The 26,406-nt window shown below is 53.6% G+C and overlaps 1 protein-coding gene across 1 annotated transcript in view; it reads left to right on the forward strand.

The window, feature by feature from the left end:
* Nucleotides 1-26,406, forward strand: part of LOC310644360 (uncharacterized protein) — a gene marked incomplete at both ends in the record, with an annotated part of 56,302 nt that overhangs the window by 14,620 nt on the left and 15,276 nt on the right. Inside the window, 23 exons of the mRNA XM_083369251.1 lie at nt 996-1,145; nt 1,253-1,413; nt 1,590-1,766; nt 2,170-2,311; nt 3,001-3,188; nt 3,289-3,430; nt 7,179-7,355; nt 11,704-11,798; nt 11,888-12,120; nt 12,260-12,328; nt 13,831-14,044; nt 15,326-15,488; nt 15,696-15,845; nt 16,116-16,276; nt 16,785-16,961; nt 17,688-17,829; nt 18,774-18,961; nt 19,111-19,252; nt 19,580-19,707; nt 19,837-19,956; nt 20,637-20,770; nt 22,429-22,624; nt 23,357-23,472. Of these exons, the coding sequence (XP_083225377.1) occupies nt 996-1,145; nt 1,253-1,413; nt 1,590-1,766; nt 2,170-2,311; nt 3,001-3,188; nt 3,289-3,430; nt 7,179-7,355; nt 11,704-11,798; nt 11,888-12,120; nt 12,260-12,328; nt 13,831-14,044; nt 15,326-15,488; nt 15,696-15,845; nt 16,116-16,276; nt 16,785-16,961; nt 17,688-17,829; nt 18,774-18,961; nt 19,111-19,252; nt 19,580-19,707; nt 19,837-19,956; nt 20,637-20,770; nt 22,429-22,624; nt 23,357-23,472 (3,565 nt within the window). The remainder of the gene's footprint in view (nt 1-995; nt 1,146-1,252; nt 1,414-1,589; nt 1,767-2,169; nt 2,312-3,000; nt 3,189-3,288; nt 3,431-7,178; nt 7,356-11,703; nt 11,799-11,887; nt 12,121-12,259; nt 12,329-13,830; nt 14,045-15,325; nt 15,489-15,695; nt 15,846-16,115; nt 16,277-16,784; nt 16,962-17,687; nt 17,830-18,773; nt 18,962-19,110; nt 19,253-19,579; nt 19,708-19,836; nt 19,957-20,636; nt 20,771-22,428; nt 22,625-23,356; nt 23,473-26,406) is intronic.

Consider the following 26,406-nt stretch of genomic DNA (forward strand, 5'->3'; position numbering starts at 1 on the left):
CTGTGTGGAAGCGAATGCACAAAGAAGGGAAGCTGCCCCCGGGACCCACCCCGCTGCCCTTCCTTGGCAATATCCTGCAGGTGAAAACCAGCCAGCCCTTCAAGTCCTTCCTGGCGGTGAGTGGCCACCTCTTTGGTGCAAGAAGGAGCAGGGGAAGAAGGCCGGGTGGAGGCGATCAGGCTTGTGGCGTGTCTGAGCAGAAGCTCCAGGTTGCCCAGAAAGGGGAATATTAATTTCTGCAAACAAACACCCCAGCTGGTTCCTCAAGTATCTCCAGGGGTCCATGAAAAGGGGAGGAAGAGCTTTTCCGGAGCTTGGTTTGACAGCACCGCAGCCAACCGAGCTCTGGGGCTTGAAGGCGATGCCACCCCATTATTGGCCCTGGAGTGAGCAGGCTCCAGGGATAGGCAGCTCCCAGCCGTGGACATGCCACTAAAGGCTCAACAAGTCTGTTGGAATCCTTCATGGAGAGTAGATCAATCGAAATCCATTTTAGAGCCATCGAAGATATGGGTTTCACCGGACAATCCTGAAAAGAAAACCGGTTCTGCTTCTGGCCTAAATTGGCTGCCATGGCCCTGAGTGGGAGCCAGCAAAGGAGCCTTTCGTGAACTTCTGTCCTGCCCTTCCTTGGTCTTTCCTGCAGCTGAGAGAGAAATACGGCCCTGTATTCACAGTCTATCTGGGCCCTCGGCGGGTGGTGGTTCTCTGTGGACACGACACAGTGAAGGAGGCCCTGGTGGACCAGGCTGAGGAATTCAGCGGCAGAGGGGAAATAGCCAGCATTGAACGGAACTTCAATGGTTTTGGTGAGTAGACCAGATCCAGGGCATCAACTCAAGAGAACCCAGGTTTTCTAGCAGAAGGGGAAGCTGGTGGGAGGTTGAGGGAACATCCTGGGGGAATTCTCTCGTCTTGTCCTGGTTCATTGCTTCAGTGCTTTCATGGGACTGAAGATGTTGCCTTCAAAGGAAACACGACCCCTTCCTTTCCAGGTGTCATTTTAGCCAATGGGGAGCGTTGGAAGCAGCTCCGTCGCTTCTCCCTCACCACCTTGAGGAACTTTGGGATGGGCAAGCGGTCCATCGAAGAGAGGATCCAGGAGGAGGCCCAGTACTTGATGGAGGAAATCAGGAAAACCAAAGGTAGGTGATAATCAGATCCAGCAACACCTGGACGGAGTTTGGGCTTCACATACGTCCGGTTCAGAGAAAGCTGCACCCTCAAGTAGCCCTTTGTTTCTGTCTCTCAGGTCAACTCTTCGACCCCACCTTCTTCCTGAGCCGCACGGTCTCCAACGTCATCAGCTCCGTCGTCTTTGGCAGCCGCTTTGACTATGAAGATAAAACCTTCCTCTCCTTGCTGCGACTGATCAACGAAAGTTTTATAGAGATGAGCACCCCTTTGGCACAGGTAGGGGGCAACGCTGGAGCAGACCTTGCTCCCGTGTGTGTGTGGGTCAGAAGGTTCCTCCCAGTGGAGCCTCCCTTGCAGAACTGGGAACGGCCTTCTTCCTGGGACTCTGGAACTAGCCTCAGGTAGCTAGTTTGTCCAACAAACCAGCCCGGTTTCTCTCCTTTTCCTCCCAGCTCTATGATATGTATTCCTGCATCATGCAGTACCTGCCGGGAAGACACAACCGCATTTATTACCTGGTTGAGGAGCTGAAGGACTTCATTGCCGAGAAGATCAAAACCAATCAGGCGACACTTGACCCCAACAACCCTCGGGACTTCATCGATTGCTTCCTCATCCAGATGGAGAAGGTACCGCCAGGAATTTCTCATCAGTAGGGAGAAGTGTGGAAAGACTAGAGAGACTAGAAGGAGGGGCAGAGTGGGAGATAAGTGCAAATTACCACTAGGGCTCATCCCAGAAGACAACTCCATAAAGTAGTGGGAAACCATCTCAGGAGCCGGTTCTTCTTCCTGCAGCACAGACAGTGGGCAGTAGGAAGCCCCCCCCACTTTAGATTAGCCTTCCCCAGCCTGTTTCCCTCTGCCCCCCCAGTACTTTTGGGGAGCCATTGCATTTCAGTTCCAGAATACCCAGCTAGTAAATATGTGAATGGCCTGCAAACCTGGACTTTCCGAATCCATGTTGCTTCTGACGCAGCTCCTCTACTCACCACGCACGCCGTGTTGAGATAAACCATGTCTTCCCTTGAAGGAAAAAGGAAACCTTTCTACTGAATTCAACCTGAAGAATTTGGTCCTCACCACCCTCAACTTGTTCTTTGCTGGCACAGAAACTGTGAGCTCCACCCTGAGATACGGACTCCTTTTCTTGATGAAATACCCAGAAGTGGAAGGTAGGGCGGCCAAAATCTGGAATAGTTTGCATGGACTTGACCAAGGGAAGGCAGCTTCCTCTACACAGACTCCAGGAAGGCCCCCCATCCCCAGGTGGGAATCTCAGTTGTCTGAATGCAGCACTGCCATTCACCCAAACAGGCAGCTTACGGAAGCACGGCCCCTGCAGCTAGCCATTTCATGGATTTAGAGCCTGGTGGGCTCAACGCAACAAATGAGACTTTTTTTTTAACAAAAGGAAGTTAATTAGTCAGTGTCAGGAAAGCTTTTCTGCCTCAGACAAAGAGATGCCTTCCTTCCTCCCAGACCAGGGTCCGCATAAGCTCCGTTGGTCGCCCCCAGCAGGAATACGTCTGTCAGTATAGTGGGAACATGGGTAGAAAAGCGGGGTATTTTTCATCAGGATGGCCCCAATGCAATAAAAGTGCGAAGGGGGAGTGCATCCCTTGGGTGAATCTATTCCCAACTGACTTCTAATGACGTTTCTACCTTGGCTGTGAGAATGGGGGCAGTGGGGCTTTGAAAAGAGGGGAGGGGGAGGGAGCTGCTCTGGGCCCCTTCAGTTTCAGAGGCCTGCCCAAGTTTGCCGTTCCTCCTGGCTAAGGGGCCCAAGGCAGTGGCCCCCAGTGGGTTGAGAAGTCTGGACCACTCGTGGGTCCCCAGAAGGATTCCCTTGATGTTTTGGCAGAGAAGGTCCACAAGGAGATTGACCAAGTCATTGGCCCCAATCGCCTCCCTGCCATGGAAGACCGGCTGAAGATGCCCTACACCGATGCTGTAGTCCACGAGATCCAGAGGGTGACGGACATTGCCCCCATGGGAGTGCCCCACACGGTGATACGGGACACTCAGTTCCGGGGCTACCTCCTGCCGAAGGTGAGGCTCCCCCCAGAGGAAGGGGGTGCATGCAGTGATGATCTCAGCTCTCCCTGGTGAACGGAGCCCCACTCTGCGTTTGGGGTTTGTGTTTTTGCAGGGCACAGATGTCTTCCCCTTGCTTGGCTCAGCCTTACGGGACCCCAAATATTTCAGTGACCCCGAGAACTTCAATCCTGGACACTTCCTGGATGAGAACGGCCGTTTTAAGAAGAACGAGGCTTTTGTACCATTCTCCTCCGGTAAGGCCTGGGCTTCGCCCTTTCTCACTGCGCTGTCCTCGCATTGGGGCACCTGACCAGGGCAGTGCAAGGGGCAGCACAGGTGAGACCTTCCCTTCCCAAAGAGCTGCTTCATCCATCTGAGTTGCAGTTTTACAGGCAGGGAGGAAGAAACAGCTTCCGCCTCTGATGCCCATCAGGCTCCCTTTGGAACTGCCTCCCCCCCCGGACTTGGAGGGGACAGTATGTGTGGCCTGGCCCCTGGAAGCCCAAGACCTGCTCCAGGCTGGCCCTCTGACCCCTGGCCCGGCCCTCCCACTGGCTCTCTGGGCCAGCAAGATGGGGGGGATGGAGACAGCGCTGACGAGCCCCCTCACTGCCTTCAGCCAAATCCCCCATGGCCAAGACAAGGGGGAAAGGTCTCCCTCCGTGGAGCCCGAGGCTGATTCCTTGTTGCGGAATCTCCGGCCGATGTCCTCCGGCCTGCCTTTTCTTCTCTTTTCCAGGGAAACGCGTCTGCCTGGGAGAAGCCATGGCTCGGATGGAGCTCTTCCTCTACGTCACCACCATGCTGCAGAACTTCTCCCTGAAGTCCCCTCTGCACCCCAAGGACATTGATGTCTCCCCCAAAATGAGCGGCTTTGGGAACATCCCCCCCACCTACCAGCTGAGCATGCTGCCCCGCTGATCCCGGGCATCTGCCTGCTTCTCTCCAGCTCCCTCTCCAAGCCCAACAGCCACCTCACCCGGGGAGCCATTTCCATCCAGCACGGCTCTTGTCCTGGGCGCCTCCCTGCCTCCTGCTGGGCTGCTTGAACCGGATCCCTAGCTCTGGGATCTGCTGGGTCAGATGGATCCCTCCCTCCCCCGTTCTTTTCTTGGTCCCAATAAGGGGGCACGAGGAGGGCGTCTGTGGAGGAACCGAGGGCACCCCAGTTCTGCCTGGGGAAACAGGGTTCATCTCAATCAGCTAGCATCCTTTTGTGACATTTTTTAATACTTCCAGACTGGTCTGACTTCACTCTCAGGAACTTGAAGCATTTTATGTCCTGCATCTGAGGAGATTGTAGATATGTTCTACATATCTCATCCTGAGCAGAGCAACCCTTGAGCGAAAGAGAGCTTGCACAAAAAAGAGGATACTGAGAGTAGTTAAGTTTACACAGCAACCACACAGATACACTGAGGTGTGTTCAAAAAGTTTTACTTGTGGGATAAGACAACAGCACAGTCCAGGAAAAAACAGTCCAGGTCACAGGTCGGCAACCTGCGGCTCCGGAGCCGCATGCGGCTCTTTGAGCCGTCTCTTGCGGCTCCCAGCCGCCCGGTGCGCGCGCACCTCTTCCAACGGGCAGTGGTGCGCGCGCACCTCTCCAAATGGAGAGTGGCACCGCCCGTTTGGAGAGGTGCACGCGCACCTCCCCGAATGGGCGGAGGTGCGCGCGCACCTCCCCAAACCTTTGGAGAGGTGCGCGCGTACCTCCGCGCGAATGGGCAGCGGTGCCGCTCTTTCAGGAAGCCCGCCTCGGCCCGTCTGTGAAGCTGCCGAAAGCGGCAGCTTAGCAGATGGGCCGCGGCAGCTTCCGCAAAGAGCGGCGCCCCTGCCCATTCCGAGAGGTGCGCGCGCACCTCTCCGAACGACCGGAGGTGCGCGCGCACCTCCCCAAACCTTTGGGGAGGTGCGCGCGTACCTCCGCGCGAACGGGCAGCGGTGCCGCTCTTTCAGGAAGCTGCCGCTTTCGGCAGCTTCCTGAAAGAGCGGCGCCGCTGCCCCTTCGCTTTCGGCAGCTTCCTGAAAGAGCGGCGCTGCTGCCCCTTCGCACGGAGGTACGCGCGCACCTCCCCAAAGGTTTGGGGAGGTGCGTGCGCAACTCCGGTTCGTTCGGAGAACGGGCAGCGGTGCCGCTCTTTCAGGAAGCTGCCGCTTTCGGCAGCTTCCTGAAAGAGCGGCGCCGCTGCCCCTTCGCTTTCGGCAGCTTCCTGAAAGAGCGGCGCTGCTGCCCCTTCGCACGGAGGTACGCGCGCACCTCCCCAAAGGTTTGGGGAGGTGCGCGCGCAACTCCGGTCGTTCGGAGAGGTGCGCGCGCACCTCTCGGAATGGGCAGGGGCGCCGCTCTTTGCGGAAGCTGCCGCGGCCCGTTTGCTAAGCTGCCGCTTTCGGCAGCTTCACAGACGGGCCGCGGCGGGCTTCCTGAAAGAGCGGCACCGCTGCCCCTTCGCACGGAGGTACGCGCGCACCTCCCCAAAGGTTTGGGGAGGTGCGTGCGCAACTCCGGTTCGTTCGGAGAACGGGCAGCGGTGCCGCTCTTTCAGGAAGCTGCCGCTTTCGGCAGCTTCCTGAAAGAGCGGCGCCGCTGCCCCTTCGCTTTCGGCAGCTTCCTGAAAGAGCGGCGCTGCTGCCCCTTCGCACGGAGGTACGCGCGCACCTCCCCAAAGGTTTGGGGAGGTGCGCGCGCAACTCCGGTCGTTCGGAGAGGTGCGCGCGCACCTCTCGGAATGGGCAGGGGCGCCGCTCTTTGCGGAAGCTGCCACGGCCCGTCTGCAAAGCTGCCGAAAGCGGCAGCTTTGCAGACGGGCCGTCGCCATCGGGCAACCGGGAACCGGTTCCATCTCATTTTTTTAAAAATGGCAGCCGCGTGCGTCCGCGCATGCGCAAAAAAACTTTTTGCGCATGCGCGTGCATGGACACACGCACGCGGCTCCCTCTTTTTTTAATTTGTGATGGAACCGGTTCCCAGTGGCTCTTTTTCTTTTTTAGGTTGCCGACCCCTGGTCCAGGTCATACATGAGTAATGAAAAGATAGAAAATAACAACAGTCCAAGGATTATCCGATACAGGGTCTTCTTACCAGTCCGTAAGTCAAACACAGTTCTACAGGTTTAGCAAAACAGTAGCAAACCACAAACCACGATAAATAGCTGGTAACAGCAAGCCAGAGTGAATGTAACACAGAGAGAGAAGCTATGTCTCTAGCTCCCTCTTATGGCCGTAGGAAACAGCGCTGGCCAATCATTAGAAGGTATTTATTTATTTATTTATTTTTATTTCATTTATATCCCGCCCTTCTCCGAAGACTCAGGGCGGCTTACAAGCTTAGCAGTAGCCTTCATTCTATGTATATGCCTGCTTGTTAGGGCTTTCACACACACCCCAAGCGGCATTATTACAAAGTCAGCTTATTGCCCCCAACAATCCGGGTCCTCATTTTACCTACCTCGGATGGAAGACTGTCAACCTTGAGCCTGGTGGGATGCGAACCTGCACTAATTGCAGGCAGCTGGTGTTACTTAAGGAGGCATCAGCCCACTGCTCCACCAAGGTATGATGCAATGCATTACATAGTTAAAGTGATACATTACAGTTCTATAACAATGATACAATCATAGTTCAGATATATTGCCAACCCAACCAGTTAGACCACAGACATATACCTAACATGTTCCCAACCCTCTTTCTGGTCCATGCAGCGTACAGGTCCTCAGTGGAAGGCAGGCTGGTTGCAATTGTTTTTTTCTGCAGTCCTAACCATCCGTTGGAGTCTGTGTCTGTCTTGTTTGGTTGCTGTGCCAAACCAAACAGTTACAGAGGTGCAAATGAGAGTCTTAATAATTCCTCTCTAGAACTGTACCAGCAGATCCTGGGACTGTCTGAGAAGGCACCCCCAAGTCCTCCATTACATCCCCAATGGACAGGCCCTCTCAGGCCCCATTGAGGAGGCAGCCAGGGGGTCCTCCTGCCCACTGGCCTCTCTGCTCCGGTCTTTTGCAGGAAAGCGCTACTGCTTCGGGGAACACCTGGCCCATGCTGAGCTCTTCCTCTTCCTCTCCAGCATCCTGCAGCATTTCCGCTTCAAGTCAGCAGTGCCCCCTGAAGACATCGACCTCTCCCCAATGTTGGTGGGGTTCGCCTCTCTCCCTCGGCTCTATGAGATCTCAGTTATCCCCCGTTGAGGGAGGGGCCCAAAGTGGCTTTCCAGATCATCCCCTGCCTCACCAATTCCTTCCTGGGAAGCTTCTGGGCGCAGGAGATCCTCTCTAAAGGCATAAATCTCTTGCGGAGGGCACCACAGCCACCTCTCCATCTCCAGAGAGCCTGGCACCGATGGGCACCCCTGTTAGATGTTTTGTGCCAGCCATGGCAGTTTCCCAAAAGGGTCATCAGATGGAGGCAAAGAGGCTTCTTTGCTTCCACTGATGAGCCAAGGGTCTCAGACCCGACAGCCCCATTGGCGAGAGAGTTTTATGGTCAGGGAGGGACCAAGACCCCCCATAAATACCTCTGCACGAGGGGCTGCTCTTTGTTCTACTTCTAGTTCTAGCCTCTTAAGATTCTACCCCTAGCTTCTAGTTCTTCTTCTGTTTTAGTTATGTAATGCTAGCTTGCTTTTATTTTATTTCTCTCTCACATGCAGGCATGAATGCTTTCATGCCAAGTATTTCTTTCTCTTTGATCTATCATTGAATAAAGCTAATATGATTGCATCTCTGCATGATGCTTTTACTTGGAAGCACCTTTAACAATCCATCGTCCTCGTGAGATCCCTCACAACCCCATCCCTTGCATTGCCTTCTGGCTCCTGCTCCTGTGCCCCAACCTCTGTGCCCTTTCCTCCAGCAGTTCCAGGGAGGATGGCATCAGGTGGGGAGGAGCTCAGCTGCGGTGCCCTGGTCTCCCCCCTTGTCACCTGAAGGCACTCTGCATGCTGAAGGTGCTGTTCAAGCTAGAAATATTCACCATGAAGAGTAGCTGGACTACAGGAGAGGCTTGGCTGAGCTGGGAAAGGCGCCTGAGATGCCCACAACTGAGAGAGTTTTTGATTGGCAAAGGTTTGGGCAGGCTGATCTCTGGGATGGGCAAAGAGGCCTCAGGGAGTCTAGTTCGATCCTGCCTCCCTCCTTTGAAGTTGCCAACTCAGGCGGGTTCCTGCTTTGTAAAATCTCCTCTCTGTGTTGACCTGTTCTGTATATGAATAAACATTCTTTGCCAAGCTAAAATGGAAGCGGAGGCGAAGTTGAAGGCTCCTGTGCCAGCAGGTGGAGCTTGAGGCTGGTGCCTACGATGCCAAGGGCCGGCCTGTCCGTTCCCCCTCCTTCCTGAGCAGAATTTCAGATTCTTCTGCCCTGACTGGAATGCCTTTGCAATGAGCATCTGCTTGGACTGCCCTCTTTGAAGCTCATCCACAATAATCAAAGACTTCTTTTGCGGTTTGGACCAAAGACCCCCCCTTTTGCCTTTTCACCTGCTTCTCCTGCCCCCACCCCAGAGGAGCAGGCTGCTCTCTTGCAGGCACTTTCAGGGACTGCAGGGGCTCCCCCTGTTGCCTGGTCAGACCTTGAGTGCAGAGGAGCTTCTTCACCAGACCCAGAAGGGGCTGCGGTGTCTCAGGTGTCCGAGGAAGCTGCTGTGCCAGGGATGGGCCACCCAGCCTCCTCCTGCCTGGGTCCAAGGGAGCAGGAGGGCAGCTAAGCCCAAAAAAGGGAGGGCCATCAAGGGAAAGAGAAGCTGCAGTCCTGCCCATCCTCACTGCCTCCCTCGCCTGGTCTGCCAAATAATAATAATAATAGTAATAATAATAATAGTAATAATAATAATAATAATAATAATAATAATAATAATAATAATAATAATAATAATAATAATAATGTTGGAAGGGACCTTGGAGGTCATCTAGTCCAACCCCCTGCTCAGGCAGGAAACCCGATACCATTCCAGACAAATGGCTGTCCGGTCTCTTCTTAAAAACCTCCAGTGTTGGAGCATTCACCGCTTCTGGAGGCAGGTTGTTCCACTGGTTAATTGTTCTAACTGTCAGGAAGTTTCTCCTTAGTTCTAGGTTGCTTCTCTCATTGATCAGTTTCCATCCGTTGCTTCTTGTCCTGCTCTCAGGTGCTCTGGAGAACAGCCTGGCTCCCTCTTCTTTGTGGCAGCCCCTGAGATATTGGAACACTGCTATCATGTCACCCCTCACCCTTCTCTTCGTTAAACTACACAAGTTCTCTTTTGAGTCTCTGCCATCGGAAGCCCCTCCCGCTTTTCCTTGGCAGGGCAGTGGGGAGCATCCTAATATTTTCCCAGCCTCCGTCAGTGTGAGGTGTTCTCACAATGAATCGTTAAAGGAGCTTCCAAGCAAGGGCATCAAGCAGAGATGCAATCATATTAGCTTTATTCATGATAGATCAAAGAGAAAGAAATACTTGGCATGAAAGCATTCATGCCTGCATGTGAGAGAGAAATAAAATAAAACAAGCTAGCATTACATAACTAACTAAAACAGGAGGACTAGGAGCTAGGAGTAGAGGTAGAAGAAGGGATAGAACTAGAACAAAGAGCAGCCCGTCATGCAGAGGTATTTATGGGGGGTCTTGGTCCCTCCCTGACCATAAAACTCTCTCACCAATGGGGCTGTCGGGTCCGAGACCCTTGGCTCATCAGTGGAAGCAAAGAAGCCTCTTTGCCTCCATCTGATGACCCTTTTGGGGAACTGCCAATGGCTGGCACAAAACATCTAACAGTCAGCAGCAGTAGTGAGGTGTGTGAAAAATAACCCTTCCTGCAGTGGGTGCAAAAACTGCTTGCTCAGACCTTTGGCCAGTCCAGCGATCAGGGGAGGGCATTTTGGATCAACTCCAGCCAATTCCCGGCTGGGACACTCGCCCAGGAGCAGCCATGTGCTCGGGGAGCTCTGGAGGGGTTTCCAGAGAGGGTGGCAATTTCCCCTTGGCTCATCAGCTGCACACATCGCTTGTGGAGAGGGGTGAGAGGGCATTTATTCATCTATTTTTATTTATTAATTAAATTATTGTACCATCCATCTCCCCTACGAGGTGTTTCTGGGAAGCTCACAAGTGCTAAAACAAGTAATTAAAAGATTTAAACCACACAGAGTTAAAATATTATAAAGAACTACACAAAAACCGCAACCAGGAGGGATCGGCTCTTTTCACCCCATGGGACACTTCCAGCGGTGAGCCTCCCCATCGGGGCCCCGGGCCAAGCTGGCAGCTTGGATCCCCTTCCAGAAGGGCAGAAGGGAGGGGCAGTTCTCGCCTCTGGTGCAAAGTCTTCTGCAGGGAGGGGGCCACAGTGAAAAAGGCTTTTCTCTCGTGCTGTTTCCATTCCATAACCCAGCCTGAATCCTGACTGACAATCCGTTTCATCCGGGACCCTCTGGAGCTGCAAGGCAATCGCTTGTTCCCACACCTTCCTTAGAGAGGGGACAGAGAACCAATGATGGTTTCTTGAGGAGGGGGGCACCAAGGCCTCCTTGAATGCTGCCAGAAACACCCCCTCTTGCATTGATGCATTGCTTGCTGCTTGGACCCACCTGCAGGTCAGCGTCCTGGAGGGACGAGGTTCTAATAAGCTGCCTTAACAGCCCAAAGGATCCTGTCCACTTCCTCAGGATCAATGGGGTCAAACCATTCCCAGATAATCTGGCAAGTCCATTCCTCGGGTATCTTCAGTGGACCTGCTCCACGCCTGGACTCAAACCGAGCAATCTTCTGGCTCCTTTCCATCTCTCCTTCCCCCTGGGAGAGCAACAGCCTGGCTCCCATCTGCCACGGCTCCTAGTGACTCCCTCCCTGCAGAGGCCAATGGCCATTCCCAGCTGCATCTCTAGGCTGCAGGTCCTCTGCTGCATCTGCAAAAGCACTTTGGAGTTGACCCAAAGTTCAGTCTATGAACGTTCCTTGGCCGGCATATTCACGGTCCCCCTGCAGTCCCTCAGCCCATCCAACCTGGCATCGGTCTCCTGGTTTCTGCCCTGGATGAAGCAACCCCTGTGCTCAGAAGAAAGCTTCCCTTTCTCCACACACAGCCCAAAACATCTTTAAGTTGCATCAACTGCACAATAACTTTGTGATGCACAGGAGATCACTAGGGTGGTCTTCGATGCACGTGACTGTTGATGTTCCTGCAAGCTTTAATTAAACCTGTAATTAAAGAACAAAGCTATTGCTTGAGTTATGTTTTGAAGCGACACCCCCCCAGTTTGGCTCCGGAGCAGCCTCCGCCGACAATTTGAATATATATGAATTGGCAGAAATGCGCTCTAGGCAGGTGCTACTCTCCTGCCTGGCTTGGAAGGGACCTGGCTCAATCTGTATGATGAGGTGGGCGTCGCGTTTCTTTCCGGATCCTATATTAGGTCCCTGGAGGGCCAGGCTGACACTCTCTCCACAGCAGCACCTGGCGAGTGCTGGAGCTGCCCGTCCCCATGGATCTCCTGGGAGCAGCGACCCTCTTCCTGGCCATCTCCCTGGCCGGCCTCCTGCTCCTCTCCTCTTGGCAGCAAATGCGCCGATGCCCCCTGGACCCACGCCCCTCCCCCTGATTGGGAACCTGCTCTGGATAGACCAAAACAACCTGCCCAATTCACTCATCAAGGTAAGCCCCTCCCCCCACCCTTTCTCCTGCTCCTTCCTGCCTTCCCCACGACCAGCTCAAGTGGCCCTTGTTGGCTTTGGACTCCCCAGCATGGAAGGCCAGCCGGCTGGGGGAGCCCAGGAGCCCAAAGCTTGAGTGGGACTCCCCTTGTCCCCCTCTTCAGAGGACCTAGGATGGAAGAAGAAGAATCGGATTGCTTGGGTGGTGGATCAGGGGCCATCAAGCTTTTTCACCAGACACGGAAGAGACTGCAGGGTCTCAGGTGGCCAAAGAAGCTGCTGTGCCAGGGATGGCCACCCAACCTCCTGCCACCTGGTCCAAGGTCAGCTGAGCCCCGAAGGAGGAGGGCCATTGGGGGAAAGAGAAGCGGCTATCCTGCCGAAACTCTCTGGCTTCCTCACCTGTCCAGCCCACCTAGAGAAAGCAAGTCTCCTTTTGTGTCCTCTCTCTCCTTGTCCCAGGCAGGGCAGTGGGGGGCATCCTAACATGTCTCCAGGCCCTGTCAGCAGCAGCACTGCGGTCTGTGAGAGGTAACCCTTGTGTCGTGGTTCCGATAGATGAGACCAGTAAAAGCAACTCTAGGTGAGAGGTTTCCTTAAAGAACATATTTATTGGCTACATAATATTGGCAGGATCAAAAGTAAAACCAAGACTGAAGTTCCCTCCCAAAGGTTACAAAGTTACAAAGTTGAACTTCCCACCCTAGTAATATGTCATTAATCACATTTCCCAATAAACTACTTTGGCGGGCTTTGTAACGGAAAACTCAGCCCGCCCAAAACCCAGCAGCAATGACCTTGGTTCCCACAGGACAATTTATTGTTTTGTCTAACGTTAAAAGCACACATCTCCCACCCCTCCCCATTCAACTGTGGCAACTGAAAATGAAGTTTCAGTGTTGACATCTTGCTGCAGCGGGCGCAAAGAGCCACCTGCTCAGGCCTTTGGCCGGTCCAGCAGTCGGGGGAGGGCAGGAATTGCAGAAACTTTGGATCAGCCAATTCCCCCCGGGAGAATTGCACAGGTGCAGCCGTGTGCTTGAGGAGATCTCAAGAGGTTTGTAAAGAGGCACATTTTCTGCTTGTCTCATCACCTGCACTCGTTGCCTATGGAGGGCAGGGGGGGGCAGAGGGGGGCATGGGCACTGCCGTCTATTGCCCGTGCATCCCCCGACTCCTTTCCATCCCCTTTTCAAGCAGGTGGCCTCCAGCCTCTCCTTCCCCTGAGTGAGTGACAGACCTAATTGCCATTGGCCACAGTGCCCAGCACCCCCCTCCCCTGCGGAGGCCAATTGGCCATTCTCCCCTGGACCTCTGGGCTGCCAGTTCTCAGAATAAGAGATTAACAGGATCACGGAGTTGAAAGGGACTTTGAGGGTCAGCTAGTCCAAGCCCCTGCTCAGGCAGGAAACCCTGTACTATTTCTGACAAATGGCTCTCTAATCTCTTCTTACAAGCTTCCAGTGATGGAGCAGCCACAACCTCTGGAGGGAACCCTCTTTAAAAGCACTTTGGAGTTGACCCCAATTTCAATTATCCAATCAATGAATACTGCTTACTCTGCATATTAATGGTTCCTCTGCAGCCCCTTGCTCAACTGAACCCCTTGGCTGAAGCCTCCATTCATGCATTTGGTTTCTGCCCAGGATGGGTGAAGCAAATGCCACTTCATAGGTTGCCTTTCTCCCCCACCCCCCAAAAAAATTAAATTGCATCATTTGTGCAATAACTATGTGATGGAGGTCACTATAGTGGGTCTTTGATTGCTGATGTTTGTGCAGTCCTGCCCTTAGAAAAAAAAAGTGAGATAATTAAATCACAAAACTATTGTTGAACCAAAGCCCCCCTTCTTTGGCCCCTGAGCAGCATCTGATAGGAGAATATCTGAACTGGCAGAAATGTGCAATAGGCATGTTGCCTAGCTTGGAAGTGACCTGGCCTGTTTCACAACCTGGATGATGAGGTGGGCGTTGCGTTTCTTTCCGGATCCTATATTAGGTCCCTGGAGAGCCAGGCTGACACTCTCTCCACAGCAGCACCTGGCGAGTGCTGGAGCTGCCCGTCCCCATGGATCTCCTGGGAGCAGTGACCCTCTTCCTGGCCATCTCCCTGGCCGGCCTCCTGCTCCTCTCCTCTTGGCAGCAAATGCGCCGAAGGGGCAAGATGCCCCCTGGACCCACGCCCCTCCCCCTGATTGGGAACCTGCTCTGGATAGACCGAAACAACCTGCCCAATTCACTCATCAAGGTACGCTCCTCCCCCATCCTTCCTCCTGCTCCTTCCTGCCTTCCCCACGACCAGCTCAAGTGGCCCTTGCTGGCTTTGGACTCCCCAGCATGGAAGGCCAGCCGGCTGGGGGAGCCCAGGAGCCCAAAGCTTGAGTGGGACTCTCCCTGTCCCCCTCTTCAGAGGATCTAGGACGGAAGAAGAGGAATCGGATTGCTTGGGTGGTGGATCAGGGGCCATCAAGCCCTTGTTGCCTCCTAGTTGCCCGGCAGGCAGGTATTCCCCCGGGAGAGCAGCCCAGCTCCTGCCATTCTCTTCTCTGCTAGTGCACCTGCTTCTTCTGGACAGCCAGAGGCCTGCTGTGACCTCTTCCAAAGTGGAGAGGAGCCCGGAGGGAAGAGGGCAGGGGAATGTCTCCTCTCCCTTCACCCAGGTCCCCCTCCATGTCTTGCTCGGGGTACTTAAGCGCCTCTTCAAGAAGCCTGTTGGGTGCAGCTGGTGGGTGCTGGTCCGTCCAAAACTATTGCTGAGAAGAGGGCAGAGACCTGAGCGCACAATCGCCAGGAGTCATGGCTGGCCAAAGAACCGTAGTCCTTTCTTGGAGGCTCTGGAAGGAGAGCCGTGTTAGTCTAGAGGAGCCAAAGAGCAGGAGGAGCCTCGGAGTGGCTTTCCCCCACACCGGTCTGGAGAAGGGGCTAGGAAGCTTTCCCCAGCTGCCTCCCATCAAATGTGCTTTTTCACCAAATGGGCTAGTGGGAAACGGCACTCTGCGTCTCCTTTGGATTCTGGGGCAGCACGCACTTCCTCCCACAAGCCTCTTATTCAGAAAAGGGGCCCCCAGACGCCTCCTGATTTTTCAATACTTAAACAGGGAGAGAGAGGCTGTATCATAGGTAGAGCAACCCATGTATACATTAAATCTCAATTTTAACGGTTGCTCTACCTGTGTTTCCTTTCCTGTTGGATTCCTTTTCAGCAATCAGCCAGGTAGGTAATTGGAAGCACCTGTGGGGCAATGTTTGGGGAGATGGGGGCGGTGTAGAAAGGTTCCTGCAGCAGAGAGGACCTTAAGCCAAGAATGATAACCTCACCACAGAATAGGGCATCCGAGGATCTCGGAGGTTTAACCCCTGCCTAACCTCCAGCAAGAGACGCACCACATGGAGTTCCCCAGTGAGATCCTTTCAGCCCAGCAGCTCCTGCCCAGGGTCACAGCTGGTCAACTGGGGGAAGATACTCATGAGGCCAACTGAGTTCTGCCATCCAATTCTCCCCGCTTCTCTTGTCTGGTTTCTCTGGCAGCTGAGCGAAAAGTTTGGGAAAGTCTTCACGATCCAGCTGGGCCCCCGTCGCATCGTGGTGCTCTGCGGCTTTGAGGTCATAAAGGAGGCCCTGGTGGACCAGGGGAACGAGTTTCGGGACCGGGGCCAGCAGGCCAGTTTTGACTGGATCTTCCAGGGCCATGGTGTGTTCCACTTTCTGCGGCCCCAGCAACTTGATGATGAGTTTCCGCTGAGACAGCCATCAATGGGGGAAGCTGTATTTGATGTCCCTTGCACTGAGCAGGAATGTTGGACCAGGCAACCCACTAGGTCCCTCCATCCCTCTCACTTCAGGGTTGACCTCTTGGGTCCCAACACCCCTTTCCACCCCCCTCTCTTTTGGTCTGCAGGAGTTGCCTTCAGCAATGGTAAAAAACCCATACATCTGCGACGGTTCTCCATCACAACCCTGCGCAATTTTGGGGTGGGAAAGAGATCCATCGAAGAGCGGATCCTGGAGGAAGCCCACTTCCTGCTGGAAGCCCTGAGGGGCACAAAAGGCAGGTGGATTTCTGGAGCCCCCCGGTGGGGCTAGGGGCAATTCATAGGGGGCTGGAGAAAATGGCACTTGCCTGGCTGTCCAAAGATCCAAAAGGGGAAGTTGGCTTAAGCCATCCAGCGTGAGCTCTGCGGGAAGGCTGAAAGACTTCCAAAGGGTGCCCCCTGCCTTCCTGCTCCCCACGAGGCAGAGGGGAGGCCAGGAGAGTTTGAGCAGGGTGGAGACCCCACAGCCCCTCCACAAGCCTCGAGAAGGGCCTCTCTTCCCCCAGGAGCCCCCTTTGACCCCACCTACTTCCTGAGCCGCTCCGTGTCCAACGTCATCAGTTCCATCGCCTTTGGCAACCGCTTTGACTACGAAGACCAGGAGTTCCTCTCCTTGCTGACCGCAGTGACAGAAGTCTTTCGCTTCAGCTCCTCAGCCCAGGGACAGGTACTCCCTCAGCTCCGCTACTTCTCCTTGGGGAAAGCATCAGCTTTCATCTGGGGCTCCGAATCTCAAGGCACTGGGGGCGAAAACTCTCCTGTCCTTGACAAGAAGCAATGAAGTTCTCTGTTTATCTGCCTATCTTGGGTGTCCTCAACAGATTCATGACAGGGGGGCAGTGCCCACTTTTGGAAGATGAGATAGAATTCCAGGTCACCCCCAGACTTTGGCTGCTTGAAATGTACCTAAAGGGACATCTTCTCCCCTCCCGGTGAAGAAGGTGTGGGGCAGCGGTTGGGTCTCTCCTCCCATGAGGGGGAAGGAGGACCTTCTTCTGCAGACCTGAAGGAGCAACTCACCTGGGAGAAAAAGGAAGGGTGAGGGGCCCACAGATCTCCTGGGATCCTTCACCTCCCCCTCCCAGGCATTGCCCACCCCCATCCCACCACAGCTCCACTTGCCAGGGACTTCTTCTACCGGTAAAAGCCTCCTTCCTCCCTTCTCCAACTGGCAGCTCTTGGACATCTTCTTTGGAATCATGCAACGCCTCCCTGGCTCACAGCAAAAGATTTTGAAGAGGTTTTCGGAACTGAAGGAATTTGTGGCCAAGAAGGCAAAAGCCCACCAGGAGACCCTGGACCCCAACTCTCCACGGGATTTCATTGACTGCTTCCTGGTGAAAATGCTGCAGGTAGAAGGGGGGGACACCTTGGCTGGCTTGATGGGATGATTCACACACAGAGAAATACACTCAGACCAACTCAGATGAGGAGTCCTTGGTGCTCTCTGAGCTTGGTTGTTTTCTTGCAGACATTTCATTACTCAAACTAGATTACATCAGTGCACTGATGATGTTACCTAGTTTATATAATGAAATGTCTGCAAGAAAACAACCAAGCTCAGAGAGCACCAAGGTCTCTTCATTTCACCCCTGAGCTACAAATATTCTCCTTTATTGGCAACTCGAATGGAGCAACGTACAAACCTTCAGGAGATTCTCCTTCCGAGGCTCTTTTGAAAGCAACTGCCCCAGATACGTGCTCTACAAGAGCCCAAACAAGCAGACAAGTGTGTAGCCAAGGTGTGGTCCACAGTTCAAATCAACAAAAAAACAGTGTGGACAGCTAAGTCAACCTCATCAATGTTCAGGGTGTCCAGACTTCTAGAGAAGCTCTGACATCAGCAAATTAGGAAATACCTGAAGCTCTACTTCTTTCCCTAAGTGTAGCTGAGACAATTCAGAAGTAGATGGAAGAACTGGGCTAATCGATTTGGACTCTTAATCCCAAAAAACAGACTTTCGGTCACGATGATGGCTGTGCTGGCTGAGGGATGGGGGAAAGTTGTAATCCTGGTGGGGAATAGGCTGAAACAGAGAGATAGTTGATAAATAAAAGTTTCCTTTACTCTCACCAAGGAACAAAAAAACCCTGACTCTTTCTTCTCCATGGAGGAACTGGTCGCAACCACGCTTAACATCTTCTTTGGTGGCACCGAAACGGTCAGCACCACCTTGCGTTATGGGTTCCTGATCCTGCTGAAGTACCCAGAGGTGGAAGGTAATTTCCATGGCAGCAGAGGAGTAAAAACCACCGGCCAGAGAACAGGGCAGTGGTTGGAACAGGAGCAGTTGAGACCTCCAAGTCCTTCTTCTCCCAAGTAGCAGTTGAGGAATTTTTATTTATTTATTTATTTAATTCAATTTATATACCGCCCTTTTCCCGAAGGACTCAGTGACGTTCTATCACCTTTTCTTCAGGAGAAGAAGCTCCTCCTCTCCTGTTGTCCCTCACAACTCCAGGGGTATTTGGGATTGATATCATATCAAGAAGTCCCCCCAGATAGTTGTCCACTCTCAACTCACATCTCTTCCTCTCTTTTCATCTCTCCATAACACACTCCTTGTTGGGCGCTTCACTATATAGAATGGAACAGAGCTGGAAGGGACCTTGGAGGTCTTCAAGTCCAGCCCCCTGCCCAAGCAGGAGAACCTATACCATCTCAGACAGGCGACTGTCCAGCCTCTTCTTAAAAATCTCCAATGATGGAACACATGCAACTTCTGGTGGCAAGCTGTTCCACTAGTTGATTGTCCTCACTGTCAGGAAGTCCCTCCTTAATTCCAGGTTGCTTCTCTCTTTCATCAGTTTCCAAACATTGTTTCTTGTCCTGCCCTCTGGTGCAGCCGTTCTTCCTATGTTTTAGTCTCCAGACCTTTGATCATCTTAGTTGCTCTTCTCTGAACTTTTTCCAAACTCTCAAAGTCTTTTTTGTGATATGGTGACCAAAACTGGCTGCAGTATTCCAGGTGTGGTATCGCTTCCTACCACTAGTTTTTCCTAAGAACCAATCTTGTCAAATTCAGACCCGTCATGTGGTCTCCTTCATGCTGGGTGGTCTTCCAGGATCCTCAGGAAGCTGGTGATGTTCCCAGAACACAACTGGAAGGGCAGAAGTGGACCTCCTCTGACTCCTAGTCACCCTCTTTTTGATCTCTCCCCAGAGAAGATCCATGAGGAGATTGACCGCGTCATTGGTGTCAATAGGACTCCCAGCATGGAGGACCGGCTGCAGATGCCCTACACCGAAGCTGTGATTCATGAGATACAGAGATTTGGGGACATTCTCCCCCTGGCCCTGCCACGGCGTGTCACCCAAGATGTCCAGTTAAGAGGATACACAATTCCGAAGGTATTAAGGGGGGGGATATCTCTGCTCCCAACATTCAGCTACAACTCCAAGATTTTCATCAATGGTAGGTGTCTTCCACACGAGTTGGATCATGCCTTCCATCATCCTCAGCCAGAGTAATTGATGCTTCCTTTATTTCCTGCCCTCAGGGGACAGAGATTTTCCCCATGTTGGGAACAGCGATGAGAGACCCCAAACATTTTGCAAGACCTGAGGAGTTTGACCCCCAACACTTCCTGGATGAGAAGGGGCAGTTCAAGAAGAAGGAGGCTTTCATACCCTTCTGCATTGGTGAGCCCCCTCCCCAATTCTCATGACAGAAAGTCACTTCTGACAACCCTCTCATAGAACTCCCCCACCCAAAGGTCACCCCTGTTTCCTCCCTGCCCCTCCCTGGTATGCAGAGGGATGGTCCAGAAACTCCATCCGGGCTCGTTCCACTGGGACACAGTTGTGACTTAAACCCACAAAGCACAAATTTGGAAGAGATGCTGAGGCCACAGAAGGCACCCCAAGTCCTCCATTACATCCCCAAAGGACAGGCCCTCTCAGGCCCCATTAATGAGGCAGCCAGGGGGTCCTCCTGCCCACTGGCCTCTCTGCTCCGGTCTTTTGCAGGAAAGCGCTACTGCTTCGGGGAACACCTGGCCCGTGCTGAGCTCTTCCTCTTCCTCACCAGCATCCTGCAGCATTTCCTCTTCAAGTCAGCTGTGCCCCCTGAAGACATCAACCTCTCCCCAATGTTGGTGGGGTTCGGCACTATCCCACAGATCTATGAGATCTCAGTGGTCCCCCGCTGAGTGAGGGGCCCCTGGAGTATTTATGACATTCCTTTGTGCATCTGCTCCCACCCTGCCAATTCCTTCTGGCTGCAGGAGGTGCCCTGTAAGGACGTGCCTCTCCTGCTGAGGGCACCACAGCCGCCTCTCCATCTCCAGAGAGCCTGGCACCTAGGGGCACACCCTCCCTTGCATCGCACTGCGGCTCCTGCTCCTGTACCCCAACCTTTGTGCCTCTCTGGTCCCTGGTCTCCCTCCTTCTCAGGGAATCTAGTTCGATCCTGCCTCCCTCCTTTGAAGTTGCCAACTCAGGCGGGTTCCTGCTTTGTAAAATCTCCTCTCTGTGTTAACCTGTTCTGTATACGAATAAACATTCTTTGCCAAGCTAAAATGGAAGCGGAGGCGAAGTTGAAGGCTCCTGTGCCAGCAGGTGGAGCTTGAGGCTGGTGCCTACGATGCCAAGGGCCGGCCTGTCCGTTCCCCCTCCTTCCTGAGCAGAATTTCAGATTCTTCTGCCCTGACTGGAATGCCTTTTCAATGAGCATCTGCTTGGACTGCCCTCTTTGAAGCTCATCCACAATAATCAAAGGGTTCCTCTTGGCTTCTGGTTTGCTTTAATCGGCACGAGACCCTCCCAAGAATTTGAGCCTCCAGAAGGTCTTTTGACATGCTTCCCTGAAGGAGGTAATTAAAAGCAAACTGCAGTTTTCCCCCAGCCCTCCTCCCCAACGTTATAATCAGCGCCCCCTCCCCTGTGGTCTCACCTACTGAGCTTCCTGGTGAACCTTGAAAAGTGGGTGCAATGGCACATCTACGAAGAGGGAAATTGAGGCAAGGGGTCAGGGAACAAGCCATGGCCTTCCTGAGCTACTGATGTGTCTTCTTTGGGCTGACAGTCAGCCCTTTTCTCTGAACTGGATGCCGCTGCGTGGAAAGGAGCCCAGGCCACTGGGCAGCTGAAGAGCCCTGCAGAGAGCTGTGCCTGGGGAGGATGGTGGCTGCCTTTCCTCTGGAAAGAAGGGGGTCCTGTGTAGGAAGGAAATCCAATCCCCCTCCCCAGCTTCCTCCCACTCCTCATCAAGCAACCTTTCAGCCAGTTTCAGGCAAAAGGGGAAAAATTGCACTGAAATGGATTTAATGCCAAAGTGGCACTAAAGATGGCAAAGGGCATCACCCTCTTCAACTACAGGAAATCTCTCCTTGGGCTATCAGAGAGCTCCCTGTTTCATAATGCAGAAACTCCAAGCGCAGCGGAGAGCCTGACTGCTTGGCCAGCCGGCTTATTGCGCTTCCCAAGAATTCCCAGAGCTGGGCTCTCTTCATGCCCCTTCAGGGACCAACGGGAGAGCTTTTCTCTTACGGAAACTCTGCGGGGAAATTGACTGGTGGCCACCTCCAAACAGCTGGTTTTGTAGTCTGTATTTTGCTTGTACTCTGTCTTCCGAAATAAACTTCGTTTCTGCTACAAGCAACCATCTCCTCTCCTTTCAGGTCTGGCTTGGAATGGACCGGATTTTCCTTCTAATACCCACTTGGGGCAAGTCAGAGGGCATTCGCAGAAGTGCCCGTGTTGCCCATCCACCCACCCTCCCTAGCCCAAGATGTGGATCTCCCTCTGCCTCCCTCCCCAAAATGTCTGCGGGCATGCAAGGAACTCCTGTCCTCTCTCTGCCAGGTCCAAGGTGACCTGCCTCCCACGTGCCACTGGTCCTTTTCCATCCCCATCCAGCCTTCTCCTTCCAAGCTCTGCTTCCCCCTCTGCAGCTATTACCCCAAAGAGCAAACTGATGGGCCTTAAAGGGGGGCAGTGGGCAAAGGTCACAGGGCTGCCTGGGTGGGCTTTATCCCCCGGGGGCACCCAAGAGGAGCAGAGCTGCTAAAGGCCAGGAATGTCCTTGGTGAAAGCCAACCTCCCAAGATCCTTTCCAAAGTCTCAGGTGGGGGGCTGGGAAGACCAAAGACCACCCCCCCCTTTCCCCTTATCTCACCAGTCCCTCCTGCCCCCCCACCCCCCCCAAGAGGAGAAGGCTGCTCCCTTGCTGGCATCCTCAGGACCAGCTGTTGCATTCTGGGCTCCCTTCCAACGGGGGCAAAGTAAAAACAGAAATTGGCATTACTGAAGCGAGCATGTTTTATTCCAAGCGTTTGTTTGTTTCTTTGGGGGCTGTGGGGAAGGTGCCCATCTAAACATACTGAGTGACTTGATCTGGCGCTTTGGAAAGTGCCGTTCTCAGCCTCAAATGGCCGATGCTGCCAGCTCAGCCCCTGGGCTCCGGGTGCTCCTCCCCAGAGCAGCAGCTCCCTGATTTGTGGGGTGATTGCAGCGGGAGGCAGCTGCTGCGCCGTGGTGCTCTCCAAGGAGCCAAAAGCTGTGGGCTTCTCGCAGCTCCCTGAGCTGGGTGGTTTCCTTGCAGAGGCCTCATGACCCGGCTAGGTTGGAATGGCGCAGAAGATGTTGCCCAACTGCAAGAAAAGCACCCAGCTCAATGGAGCACCGAGGACCCACTGCTCCAGCTGAACAACGGAGATTCTTTGACAGCACTGGGTGCTTGTACCAAGAATCCACTGCCAATCAATTGCACTGTTGAAGGAAACCGTAGCTTCCCACCCTCTGGGCATTTGAAGAGAGCGACACGGAAGGGAAACTGAGTGAGTAAAGCACTATCAAGCTTGGCGTGGCACCACCAGGAGCTGGTATCTCACGGGCACACGGCTGACACCACTCGCATTGGGCACAATGCTGACCTCGTCCAGGGGCACCGGTGACATGAGAGTGAAGGCCTGCAGGATGGTGGTGAGGAAGAGGAACAACTCCATACGGGCCAGGCCCTCACCCAGGCAGAGCCGCTTCCCTGCAGAGAGGGAGCAAAAGAGGTTCAGCCTGGTGGGTGCCAGAGGCAACTGAGGACCCCGAGGCCCTGCACGGCCTCTTGTGCTCTCCAAGCGAGCCGCCTTCCGAGAAGGGAGGCCCAGTGGAGAGGGAAGGGGCAGGAGCCAGTGGCACAAAGAGGGAAGGGGAAGGGGAAAGGGCAGGGAAGGGGAACCCCACTCAGCCCCCACCCCCAGGACATACCTGCTGAGAAAGGCATGAAGGCATCTGCCCTCTTGAAATGGCCGTGGCTGTCCAGGAATCTCCCGGGGTCAAACTGCTCAGGACGGGCGTGATGATCAGCGTCATAGTGCACCGTGCTGAGCAGAGGGTAGACATACGTCCCCTGGCAGGAACATCCAAACAGGAGGAGCAGAAGGGAAACGGGAGGCAGAGGCAAGGAGAAAAGCCCAGAATGAGGTGCCCGCATTGCCAGAGAAGCCAGGATTGAGTGGCATTTCAGTGGCACTATCCAGGCTCTGAGAGACCTTGTTCAGTGGTGGCAAACAGAGATGCCCACTACAGAACATCTACTTGGGCACCTCCTCGACCCACAAAAGCCTTTCTTTGCCAGGGCCCCCAGCAGTCTGGTTCTGCTGCCCATCCCATTGGACAAGATTCGATGGAAACTAAGGAATTGGTCTCCTCTTTCCCCTCTGCTCAGTAACACTTCAGGCCGAAATGGAAGTGAGCACGTTGGACAAACGCTCCGGCCGGTGCTGAGCTCTGAGTCCTGCCCTGCCCCAGAGCCTCACCTTCGGGATGGCGTATCCCCTGAAGCGGGTGTCTCGAGTGACGGCGTGTGGGAGGGCCATGGGCAGGATGTCGCTGAACCTCTGGATCTCATGCAGCACCGCCTCCATGTAGGGCATCTGCCTCCTGTCCTCGGCCGAGGGCGAGCGGCCGGCCCCGATCACTCGGTCAATCTCCTCATGGAGCTTTTCTAGGAAAGATGACCGAGGAGGCTCAGGAGTCAGATTTTTTGGGGGGGGAGCAGGGCTGCAGTGGATTCTTGTGAATCCCCCTGAAGGCAAAGCAGTGACGGACCCATCTGCTTGCCAAGAAATGGGCATGCAGAGCAAAGTAGGGGGGGGGTTCCCCTGCACAGCTGGGAGAGAATAGCGGTTATGGTCCAGGTGACACGGAGGCTGGATGGTCAAAATGGGAATGTGGTTTACTCCATGTGCACAGCAGGTCAAGAAACAGGTCAGTGAATGAAGAGCAGTTAAAATGATTTTTCTCACATAGTTAATTCTCTCATTTCTGTCCTAGATATTAAAAAACACACAGAAAACCTGGAATGGGCCCTCTTTTTGTGCAGGGAAAAGACACCAAGTGCCATCGGCTGAGCCCCGAATGTGGAGGGCTGTCCACCTTCCCAGACCAGGGGCTCCCATCATGCCAAATAGACAACTGAGAAAGGAAGCCCTCCCCCCCCCGGCTGAGCTAGGTCCCTCCCCCACTTGCCAGTCCACCACCCCCCTCCAGTGCTGGGGTGCAGGGGCTCCTTCCTCCCTTACCTTGGACCTGCGGGTACTTCATCAGGATGAGGAAACTGTATCTCAGGGTGGTGCTGATGGTTTCTGTCCCAGCAAAGAACAGATTGAAAGTGGCCATCACCAAATTCTCCACACAGAATTCAGAATCCGGGTTGTGCTTTTCCTGTCAAAGATCAAGGAAGATAAGAAAAAAAATCATATTTGTTTTCAGGCCCTGCTAGGTGCAAATCTTCTAAATTTTGCTGGTGCAGGTAGAATAAACCTGCAAAGGTTCCACAACCAGGTCTGGCAGCTGCAGTATCGAGACTGGCCAGTGTTAACTTCTCAGGTACCGCTCAGTGCCCTTCATCCTTCAGGCAGGATGTGACCCTGGGGTCTTTCCTAAGGAGACCTCCCCAAGACGATTCCCCGCGTAGCCGGTGGCTTCCCAGGGTTGACTTCCTGGGCTGAGAACCAGGGCCCTCTGGGACGGAAGCTTATCTCCAGGCCTTGCTGTGCCTGCCTTCCCTCCGAAGCTCTCAGGCTAGAGAGAGACAGATAATATAATCTCATTTTACAAGCTTTGTTTTATGAGGTTCATACAGGTCAGTACCATTCTACAGATAATACTCTCTATATTTCTTCCAACAATGCTTCCTAAGACACTGTACACACCAGTCGCGGAATCCCTGTTTCTCAGCCTTGGCAATTTCACGAGGTGCGAATTTCAATTCTAGATGGCAAAGAAGGTTCTCCGACATCCAAGTACGGTTGTCTGGAAGCTGAGTCACATTTGACTGCTAATCCCGGGTGCTTCTTCAGACTAAGCGAAATGTTTTGAACCAACAAGAATGGAAGACCAACTGCTGTGGCTCAACTTCCATTCAGCTCCTAGAATTCCTCAGCCAGTACATATGAACCTCAACTCCTAGAATTCTCAGAGTTGAAGTCCACACGCTTTAAAGTTGCCAAGGCTGAGAAACCCTCAGCTGAAGTGTCATTGTCCAGCAGTTCAACTCCCATAGAGCAGGGGTAGGGAACCAGGGCCCTTGAGGACTTCAGCTCCCAGAATTCCTGAGCCAGCCATGCTGCCATAGAGGCTCAAATCCACTTGTGAAAGCAGACCAGTCGTGAGTCCCAGCAGAACAAACCAGGGTCTCCTGATGGTCAATGGAAGGAGAAGCGTGGTGTTCAGAGAGCACCCAACGAGCATCTCAAGTCTTGTTCTCCCCCCCCCCTCTGGTGTTGTAGCTTTCCGTGTAATCCGCTTCTAATCAGACCGATTTGGCATTTGGGAACTGGAAGTGCACACTGGGCTGTGGCAGGCAGCATGAAGTCCACCGTGGCTGCAGTCCTGGGGCAAATCCTCTCAAGCTGAACAGGAGTCGACCACAGAAACAGACTTTGTTTGTTACTTCTCAAACCCAGAGTCCCCCAACCTTTCCCACTTTGCAGACCGGCAAGGGGGGAAGACGGGAGGGTTCCGCGGGAGTCCACACACATGCGCAAAGTGCTATTTGCACAAGTGGATGGCACGTGCACCCGCCACTCACACAAATGGACCTTTGCACACATGCTCACCCTCTACTTACGCAAGTGCAGCTATACACGCACACATGCACACTTACCTGCCACTTCCACAGCCCGGTTCTGAATGGGCCATGGCCCGTAGTGGGCAGCAGCCTGGGGGTTGGGAACCCCTGCTCTAACCAATTCACTGCTTAGCTAAGTTCTGAGTTGGAAGGTGGCCACAGAAGTGTGTTGGGTTGTCTCTGCCTAAATCTTGACTCAAACTCTGCCTGGATCCTGACCTGACAGACGGGCAACTGACAAACAGAGTGTGTCAGTTGTGTTTGATGGCTATAAGAAAGCGGCGGGGGGGGGGGGAATCTCTCCTCTTTCAAGCCAGGGAGCTCTGGGGCCAACAGAAAGACAACAGCTGCACCCCAAAGACTCACAACCCACTCCTTTGCCTGGCAGTTGAACTGCAGCAAAGCACCTTCACACCACCGAAGGGAAAAGTGAAAAACCTTAGTAAGTAGCATTACCTGCTCCATCTTTGCCAAGAAGCAATCAATATAATTTTGGGGGGCGCAAGGATCGAGCAAGGCCTGCTGCATCTGGATCCTCTCCTTTATGAAGCCGATGATCTGCTGAGAGCACCTATGGCCCGCGTGATGCGCTCCAGGGATCTTCTCCATGATCTCTGGAAAGATGTTGTAGAGCTACCCCATATTGGGCAGAGGGCAAGGGATGAAACAATAATATTATTAGCTTTTCTTGACCATAGCTTTTGCGTACACCATGCTTAACTTGGTA

The sequence above is a fragment of the Vipera ursinii genome (assembly GCF_947247035.1).
Source record: "Vipera ursinii genome assembly, chromosome: 9".
NCBI classification, from domain to species: domain Eukaryota; kingdom Metazoa; phylum Chordata; class Lepidosauria; order Squamata; family Viperidae; genus Vipera; species Vipera ursinii.